The 9938-nt window shown below is 43.6% G+C and overlaps 1 protein-coding gene across 1 annotated transcript in view; it reads right to left on the bottom strand.

Moving 5' to 3' along the window:
• Nucleotides 1–1922: 1922 nt before the first annotated feature.
• Nucleotides 1923–9938, bottom strand: part of xpo4 (exportin 4) — a 54718-nt gene continuing 46702 nt past the window's right edge. The window contains exons 14-24 of the mRNA XM_005745291.1: nt 9497–9656; nt 9170–9339; nt 8679–8853; nt 7111–7317; nt 5716–5802; nt 5129–5309; nt 4912–5033; nt 4684–4814; nt 4136–4253; nt 3916–4008; nt 1923–2326 (exon numbers count right to left, since the gene is read on the bottom strand). Coding sequence (XP_005745348.1) covers nt 2129–2326; nt 3916–4008; nt 4136–4253; nt 4684–4814; nt 4912–5033; nt 5129–5309; nt 5716–5802; nt 7111–7317; nt 8679–8853; nt 9170–9339; nt 9497–9656 — 1642 coding nt within the window. The 3' untranslated portion in view covers nt 1923–2128. The remainder of the gene's footprint in view (nt 2327–3915; nt 4009–4135; nt 4254–4683; nt 4815–4911; nt 5034–5128; nt 5310–5715; nt 5803–7110; nt 7318–8678; nt 8854–9169; nt 9340–9496; nt 9657–9938) is intronic.

The raw sequence follows: 9938 nt of genomic DNA, 5'->3' as shown, positions 1-9938 counted from the left end.
TATTTTACATTTATATTTATTATTGAAACTTGCACCAAGGGAGTGGCACTCCAATTTCGTTGTACTCTGTACAATGACAATAAAGGCTATTCTATTCTATTCTATTCTACAAGACCCCAAATATTCTCAATTTTGAATATTCCTAAATTTTGAACCCCCATCAAACATTTACCCCTGAAATTCTCTACTGGTTGGTTCCAGCTATGATAAAATGTGAAGCTCACTACAAACCACAACATTTATAGTGTAACAATTCAAAATAAGCTGTAAATATAGAAAGATTTCTACTTTCTACTCTGTTTCTGAAATAAAACCTTTTGAGGCTGTAAGCACTTCCATACTCTTGCTAAAGCTAAAACCACCCATTAACTGATTCCCAGGATCCAGAAAGAGATGCTTTCTCGACAACATTAATACTAACTCAGTCGGATACGTATTTGTAAAGACCAATTTAGTCTTTTCTTACATTTGTAAAGAATCCTTCCAAAGATTCCTGGATCCAGATCACTTCTGGATTGGGCGATCCTCCACTTCTGATCATTTCCTTTAATGAAAATCTTTCCATAATCTTTTAAAGGTTCACAAAAAACAAAGACTGATCAGGATGTCTTGAAACGTATCTGCCTTCACAGTCTGCAGACTCAAAGGTCTGCTGTAGAACAATCGACAAATCAACAGTTTACTACAGCCAGCGCACATGTCAAAGAAAGTACAGAAGCCAGGACGTTTTATACAATACGTTTATGTACACTTTACACTTCATTAACAAAACAGCCATCTACAATAACAGGGATAGGACTGTGAACGAGGAGGGTTCTGTCTCCAACATAATGCTTCAGCAAGTGGCTCTGATCCTTTTTATTTGGTTTGTTATTGCTGTCCTTCAACTCCAACAGTCTCTGTAATATCCAGTGTGTGTGTTGAAGAGTGATCGGGTGGAGGTGCTGCTGTAGAAAAATACTAATAAAATCATCCTGCTAAACTTTCAAGGCGCCATCTGTCTCTGGCCTTCACGTGTCCAGAGGCAAGGGGGCCACAATATAAACTAAAATCCAAATAGGAAGGGAAAAAAAACAAAACTATATCAAACAGCAAAGGTCAACAGCGAGAAAATTGCTCCCTCTTTAGCTGAATTCATACATTGTTGAACTCGTACATCTCTGCCTGCCTTTTACTGGTGTATAAAAACATTTCCGTCATCTTTAATTCCCGTAACGTACATTTCTGAAGGGTATCAGCCTTGAAAACATTATATATTTATAGATATTTACACCCTTTAGTCAAACACAATCTCAATTTGGTTTTCTGACGTTCCCGTTCCCAACAAACAAATGTCCTCCTGTTCCGAGTGCATCAGCAGCCTCAAAGACAGCCGGCCACACCTCATGCTTTGTATGTCTTCTTAGGTTTTTGGCAGGCACGGTCCTTACTGGTTGTCATTTTTCGTATGGCATGATTCTCTCTCCTTATAACACACAGACGCACATAGAGAACAATCGGCAGAACAAAGGCACTCTGGGAAGGACTGGGGTGACGTGTGTGTGTATTTGAACTAGGGTGGGTTGGCCCCTCTAATGCCTCTAACTGCATACAAAACCTGAAGAACAGCAACTTGTTTTGCCCTTAGTGTCGCTCTCTATGTCCCTGTGTGTGTGTGTGTGTGTGTGTGTGTGTGTGTGTGTGCGCGCGCGCGCTCCAGAAAGATCCAGGCACATGAGGAGGGGGAGGAGGAGCAGGAGGAGGTGGAAAGGGAGGACACCAGCAATCATCGGCTGCTGCTTGACAGTCCGTGCTCAGTTGCTTCAGTCTAACATGAACCTCTGAGTCCATCTGCTCAGCAGTTTAATCTCCACAATTAGCTCCTCCTCCTCTTCATCGCGTCTGCTGATCGTGCTGGGCAGGCGGGTGTAACAGTAGGAAAGGGGGGGGGGGGGGAGAGACATCCAAGGAGGTGAAAACAGGGTAAACATTCAGGCATGAGATCAACCGGCCCCAGCTGCCAGAGAGGTCCTCCGAGGCTTTCAGCCGTCCCTTCTACCCATAGTTCTCAGGGATGAAGCAGGGGACGTCTTTGATTGGTTGCTTTTCAGAACGACGATGATTAGAGGCCGGTTTGGTTTTCCAGTGGTTATTTCACGCAGAGCAGGCCGCCGACGTTGGCTACAAACTCCTCCAGGCTTTTGAGGAAGGCAACCTTCTGCTTGCGGTCCATGGTGGGTGGCGTGCTGCTGGCTGTCAGCTTGTTGAAGGCGTCGGCTAACCGCTGGTAGATTATGGCGTCTCTCTGAGAGGACAGCAGGGTCTCAACCAGCTCCGAGTACTCCGCCTGACATGGAAAACCAATGTAGCATCAGATTAGTGTCAAACGAAGGCAAGGGTTAAAGCAGATAGTATTATCCCTCTTTCATTATAATACATTGAAAAATTGTTTTAATTTTATAATTTATATTGTTAAAAAGAAGAAAACATACACAAGATTCAATGTTCCAGTTTACAGTGTAATCCACTGCACACGTCATAGTCACATGTCGGTATCTCTGCTTGCAATTCTGTAAAATTTCCCAACTTTTAAATAAAGTATTCGTTATTTTATAAAAATGAACACTAGTAGTTTGCAGAGGATTTAATGAGAAAAGAAGTGGAGGAGTTCAAGTATCTCGGGGTCTTGCTCACGAGTGACGGGAGAGGGGAGTAGGAGATCGACAGACGACGGACGCTGCACCGGTCCTTCGTGCTGAAGAGAGAACGGAGTGTAAAAGTGAAGCTCTCAATTTACCGGTCGATCTACATCCCTACCCTCACCTATGGTCATGAGCTGTGGGTAGTGACCGAAAGAACAAGATCGCAGATACAAGTGGCAGAAATGAGCTTCCTCCAAAGGGTGGCTGGCCTCTCCCTTAGAGATAGGGTGAGATAGCATCTGACGAGTATGCTTTCAGGGCATGTCCCACCGGGAGGAGGCCCCGGGGCAGACCCAGGACACGCTGGAGAGGTTATATCTCTCGGCTGGCCTTGGAACCGCTTGGTGTTTCACTGGACAAGCTGGAGGTGGTGGCCGGGGAGAGGGAGGTCTGGGCTTTTCTGCTTAGGCTGCTGCCCCCGCGACACGGCCCCGGATAAACGCAATGGATGGATATTCAGAAAATAGATTTAATGAATATTAGTTGTTTACTGTCATGAAAATAACATCCAAAATGTTTTATCTTTGGGTATTAATGTCATGTGGCCTTTTAACTGCATTTGTGTATGTTTGTTTAGTTGTCACTATACGCTAACAGTCAGTATTATAAGTATATAAATAAATACATAGTTGGAATCTGCATATCTTTCAACCACTGCCCGATGTAATAGCTCTGGTTGAAAGAATAACTACTCGCACATCACAAAACTGGTCAAGTTTTTGTGCAGCTGTGTTTTTGCAAACTAGCCACTAGAGGGCTTCTTGTGTCATTTATGAAACTGTGCCTGCACGCCAGGAGCAACTCAGGTCCCAGTAAAGGGATTTTCTTACATATACAGTTGTTACTTTTAAAAATGTGCCGTCACATTTAACTGTAAGGCAGAAACAGAAAGCCAGCTTGTTTCAATCATTTGCTAAAAGCGCACAAAAAAGGAGGAAAAAAACCAAAAAGCTTTATGTCCAGTAATCAACACATTTTTGCCACCGAGTAAAAGTCTGTTAATAACGGCACAGTTGTGGGTTTCAGCCTGAAGCACTTCTGTATTTGATGAAGCCCACATTTTAAAATGCTGCTTAGAAAAGAAATTCCAATTTAAAAGCTGAACAAAAGCAGAGCCTGGGAACCTTCAAAAAGAAAGACCTTCAGCATCTTAAAAGCCTTTATTTGTTGCACAGAACAAGAGAGGGAGGGAAAAAAGATTTTCACTGAGCTGCATGCACTGTGTGTTACTCACCTGGTGCAGGCACACGAGTGTGTAGAGGGCTTCTCCCGCCGCCACGGTCATCTCTGTGTTGTGTTTTTGCAGGACCAGCATGTCAAACACCAACTGAGTGCACAGAGGACGGCGTGAGCTGGTGTGCATTTGTTTACTTATTAGTACTCTCCCCCCCTTTTCTTCCTTTATAAAAGTTTTATTGTAATGCTGTCATGACAACATGAAGTGCGTATCGTACCTTGAGGAAATGACGGGTGGCGATAAAGAGAGGAGAGTCCTTCTCCTGGTTTTTAGCGCACTGTTCAGCCAGAGGAGACAGAGCCTCCAAACACAGCTGGCTGATTTCAGAACTCATCCTGAAACAGATGTTAAGGAGCACAAACTATTTTGACAAAATCATTTTTGCCTGTTGACAGGCTCGTCCACAGCTGCAGCAGGCAAACAGGAAAACGACTCTAAGTGCAAGAAAAGAACAAATCTCCCGTGGTGTGGCCTTCTGAGTATTTAGAGAGATTGTTGCCGTATTCCAGACAACATCTATGTCAACAGTTCTATGTAATTATGTAATTATGCAGGCTACATACTGAACTTAAAGGATAGAAAAAGGATCGATCCTATTCCACTAGTATCAAACCGATATCAACACCAGCGTTGAGATCAATGCTATCGATATTTGGATCAATCCGCCCACCTCTACAGCCAATATGTGGATATTCTACAGATACTGGGTATTCTCTCATAAATCCCACCATAACAATCAATACTGCTGGCACAGCAAGAGGATACGAGGTCATTCCCAGCTCCAGGGAGAACATGAGGCTCTTGAAGAGGTCTTCTGGCAGCTGTGGGATCTTTTCTGGAAAGATCTCACAGATGAAGGTGATGAGTTTGTAGTACTGGTTACACAAAGAGGGGAACTGGAAAATAACGAGAACAGGATCAGCGTGAGCTCACATATGTCACAGACATGATATTATATCAATATATAAAGAGACATCCGTGATTATGTTTTACCTTGAGCAGGTCCTGAGACATGAGCGGAAGAACTATATTGACACCATAGAGAACGACATCTGCAGCGGATACTGTTCGATTGGATGCTGGTGTTCCCTGGTCTTGATTTCGAAACACATCATCTAGAACGCACAGCCACTTGGTCAAGTTTAAACTTTAGCAACGTCTTCTTTTTAAGAGGAAAAATACGCAAAATCTATTTTTTTAAAAACCTCACCTGTGTCGCTGAAGTCGATGAACTCTTTGGAGAGCAGGTTTGTGAGCAGCTCCATGATGAGCAGCAGGTCCTGGTACTGGTCCTCCTCGGCCGTGGCATCGCTTCGCTTCCTGCTCTGGTTGTTTTTGGAGTAGACCTGCAGCAGCGTTAGGCACGCCTCGTACAGCTTCATGGACTTGGTCTGAATCAGGAGTACACAAGTGACCACTATTACAACTGTGCTTCCATGACGATAAAAATGCTAACCTACAGCCCCCCAGTCGATGCCTCTATGGTATCAATTTGAAAACCCTAGGTGACATCTTTCTCAAGTGATTGTGTTTACAAAATCCTCAGGAAAACAGACCTCTGACCTTAGTCTTGAGGTCAGAGTCACCAAGTTTCAAAGTGATCCAAGATTTGCGTTAGATGGTGTCAAATTGAAAATCCTATGTTTGGTTGTCAGTGCAGTTTTTTCCTTCTTCAGAAATATATTAAGTGAGTCTTGGACATACAGTTGGAGTTTGTTTCTATGCCAGATGGAAAACCACCAGCATTTTATACTTTAAAACCTTGTCTGCAGGTAACACAGTGGAAACGTCTCTCACCTCTCCCAGGTAACAGATCTGTTTGTGAGCCACTTCCACAAAAACCTCAATGATGAGGTTGATTGTTTCCGGTGTGTTACTGTAAACCTGGGTGACAAAAGAAAAGATTCAGGTTTTAATTCAGCTCAATAGAGATTGACAGACCACGTGACTTTTGCGCATTGCATGCTGGGAACTCGTGGCAAAACAATCCAAGTACCGCATCAAATGCAAGCATTTGCAGCACCGCAAACCTTCATTCTCCGGTTCCAATAAATTCTTGCTTTTTCTTTGCCCCCCAAAAAAGGTATGTACAAAACGAAGGAGAACAATTCTGGTCTGTACAAAGACAGACTCAACGAAAAGTTGAAGAAAAGATACGAGGAAAAATCAAAGGAGTGAAAGGGTCAGACCCCCACGAGCACACAGAGTGGACAAAAGACGTTAGCGTGCTGCCCAACTTTCACCACGCTCAGATTTATAATCATACGGTTCTTGGAGTGAGTGCATACACTCATGAAGTTTAGTAACTTCAGGTCACTGCAACAAGCTCAGGTACAGTTTACCGACGGATGGGTGCAGGACCTTGAAATGCACCGTGTAGAACGAAAGACCATCGTACGAACAAAGGTACGTTTACCAGTCTCACAAATCATCGTCATAAATACACATTCGTTACCCATTTATTAATATAACCTTTGAGCTCAACGGTAATTAATTAGCAGTGGAAATAATTTCTGGTACGCGTTACAGAAATGTAGCAGTGACAACAATACTGTATGCTGTAATCGCACTGGACAATTAGTGATACAAAACAACTGTTTTATCCTGTGAATAAAAGTATGTTTTTGTCAATGTACCATAATAACAGAAGCGAAACACAATATTGTGTCAGGACAATTCACTGTTTATGCACAATAAACAAAGGAGCATAGCGCCACCATTTCTGTTCAGCGCCAGACTTAATTGGTGATATAGGTTACAAGCATGTTAAGAAAAATGACGTATTAACTACTACAAAACTCTGACCTTTGCCAGTGTTTTGCCTGGAGCAGACTAACCTGTGAGCTGGAGTGTTCTGGGACGTTATATTCGGTATATCCAGGCCATCCGTCGGCTCTTTTTACTTCGGAAACATGGCTCAAACAATTTCTCTTCAACGACGTAATCCGATAACAACCGATCTCTTTACTCGTCGGCTTCCCGTGGCTGTCATGTGACCGGCTATTGCAGTTAATAAGACAACAGCTTCTTGCCATTTTTTTATGTTTCTTTTTATCGCTGTGTAACTGATTTCAATTGAAAGCCTGCGTGCGCTAGTACCTCTTGCCACGAGTTCCCAGAATTCTTTGCGGTTTTACCCCTGAATGACGTCACATTTTCAATCTCTATATCTACAGGGTTAGATTCTGTTACCTCCATGAGGCCAATGCAGCTGGACAGGAAGTCCATGAGGAAAGAGAAGAGCGAGGCCACGTTGTCGATCTGCGTCGCCTCTGCGATGCCACACAACGCCTCCAACGTAGCGACGATTTCCTGTTTGACAGCTTCTTCTTGGCTGATCTGAGCAAAGTTCTCTTGGTTGATGAGGTTAAGAAAACGCTGCTGGAGCGGGTGAAGCACCTGCAACGACAGACAGAAGGTCAGATGGCGAGACAATGCATTAGAGCTACAGAGTACAATGTATTTGACTATAATATAGAATCACTGGCCACTTAATTAGGCACACCTGTTCAGCTGTTGCTTGTTAGCAAAAAGCGCAGCAACCCATTGCACTTGCAGATGCTGGCAAAATAAACTTATGTTCAACCGAGAATGGGGATGAAAGGTGGTTTATGTGACTTTGAACATGGCATGGCTGTTGGAGTCCGACGTGCTTGTTGGAGCGTTTGAGAAACTGCTGACCTAGCAGGATTTTCCCAACAAATCCGTCTCTGGATTTACAGAAGATGATCCACAAAAAAAGAGAGGAAATTCTCTGGGCACATATGCCTTGTTGATGTAATGTCAGGCTCACCAAATTTGGTGATGAGTCTCAATTTCTGCTGTGATGTTTCAGACTGGTGATGGTGTAACTGCGTGGAGGATATTCAAGACCCTCCTTGTAACCCTTTAAAGGGTTTGTCTGAACTCAATCAAACAAAGTGACTTGAACAAGTAGGATAAAAGAGAATTTTCTGTCCATGTAAACAAACATCACTACAGTAGAGATCAACCAAAGCCGTGTTTGATCAGTTGTCAGGTGCTTCGCTCTACTTCCAAACACAGAGCGATCTGACTTCAGACAGAACAGCTGTACGGACCGACAGCTGCGACCTCACTCCTACACTCACCATAATTACTTTGGAGTCATTGTGGCTTTGCACCCCCGTTTACTACTGTCAGCTTATTAAGAAAAGGACCTCCAGGATCACGGCGAGGATCATGTTATACACACGGGAGAAAGACTAAACGCAGGAATATTATCGACTTCATCCATCTGTCCTAATCCTCATAGCTCACTGAACTCTGTGCAGCTCCTCATCTCTAAACAGGACTAAATAATTAGATTTTTTTTTTTTGAAAGGGTTTTTTGTGATTTTTAGAGCTGTAATGTTAAAAAGAATTGCAAAAAGCTTTGGCTTGCTAGATTTGACAGACGATGCTACAAAAAGATAAAACTGTGCAAGACGAGAGAAGTAGTTAGAGAAGCAGGCTGCAAACAAACAGATCAAACCCACTTTATACGGGAAAACAACTTAATGCGTCACAAGCACTTGAAACAATTATCCGATGCACAGAGACACACACTGACTGCTTCTTAGCAACGCCGCTCATTACCAAAATGTCACAGCCTTTTACATTTTACTCTTCTGCTAATTCTCCTGTTTCACTGTACTAAGACTTCATTTACTTTCCCCCCCCCTCCCCCCCAGTGCAACCACTACTACTAAACAATCATTAATCAGTAAATCACTTAAGTACTTCTACACGTATCAGCACACCTCAGCCCAGTACTGCTGCTTGGCATCAGAGTCCATTTGTGCAAAGCCTCCCAGGACCAGAGCCTTCATCAGAGTCCTCTGCACGGAGCTGGACAGCAAGTGGAGAGGTGGGCTGCGGCTGGCAAATTGCTTCGCCAGGTTCCACCAGCTCTCACACTGCACCACGATGTTTGCCCTGAATGGAGAGGGAGGCAACGGGTCTGTTAGAGTCTGACGATCCACTGTGACTCCTGCCCAGTGCTAACCAGAGAAAAGAATAGATTTTCTTATAAAAATCTGCATTTATCAACACAAGATGTGAAGGGAGATGTAATATTTTTGAAAAGCAAGCAAACATGCTCATGGTTAAATTATATGTGGTTATATTATGTGTAACAAATGTGTCATTAGGGAATGGGAAGGTCATCTAAAACATTCAGTTTAAATACTGAACATTTATTTCCGTTTACCTGAAAACATTATTTGTCTATCAAAGAGTAACATGTTCTTACCTCTCCCGCTTCTCTACCAGCGTCACCAGCAGCTCCACGGTGTCGTTGGCTAGCTCAGCCTCTGAGCTCCACACGGTCAGGTTGTTGATCACCTTTTCCAGGAGATATCCCACAATCCACTGGGCCCCCTCTGTGTCGGCACCAAACGCTGTGCTGAGGGGGATGCTGATCTGAGGAAGGGTAGAAAAGGATGAGCTGGATAGAAGACGACTGCCTGCTTTATGGCCATTATTGTAGAAAAATACCAACTGGTGCAAAAATGTGTATTACAGCGACAGTGTAGAAAAGATCTGATTGATGAAGCGATCGGTTAGCTCAGCCTTATACCTGCCCATAGAGCTTCTCGTCCACGAGCAGATACGTCTTAGCCCATCGTCTGAGGAACCACACGATGTCCTTCCCCATTTGCGGGCTCAAAAGCTCCGTCAGATTCGCTCTGGTTGCCCTGGACTCCACTTCTGACGTCCTCAACACCGCTGACAGCAACCTGAAGGCAAAGGAAGTTGGATTTAGAGCTTCACCGCCATCTTTTTTTTGTTTTGTTTTTACAAATCCTATCCGTTAACAGCACCTAGAGGTATATTTGTCACACAAAAGCACCCTACACAGGTAGTCCAGCTCCACCAGGATGGCATATCAACATCAGACGTTTCCGTGTGGACGACACAGCTGCGTTTTCAAAAATACCCGCGTAGGTGCGGACGTAGCGTAAAAGAGTTAGTGGTTTATTTTATTACTACCTGCAGATTACTTGTATTTGCTTAATTGT

The sequence above is a fragment of the Pundamilia nyererei genome, unplaced genomic scaffold (assembly GCF_000239375.1).
Source record: "Pundamilia nyererei isolate P.nyererei 1_Seehausen unplaced genomic scaffold, PunNye1.0 scaffold00157, whole genome shotgun sequence".
Lineage (NCBI taxonomy): Eukaryota > Metazoa > Chordata > Actinopteri > Cichliformes > Cichlidae > Pundamilia > Pundamilia nyererei.
Note: the sequence above shows the minus strand (reverse complement) of the source record. Positions and strands in the feature narration are given on the sequence as shown.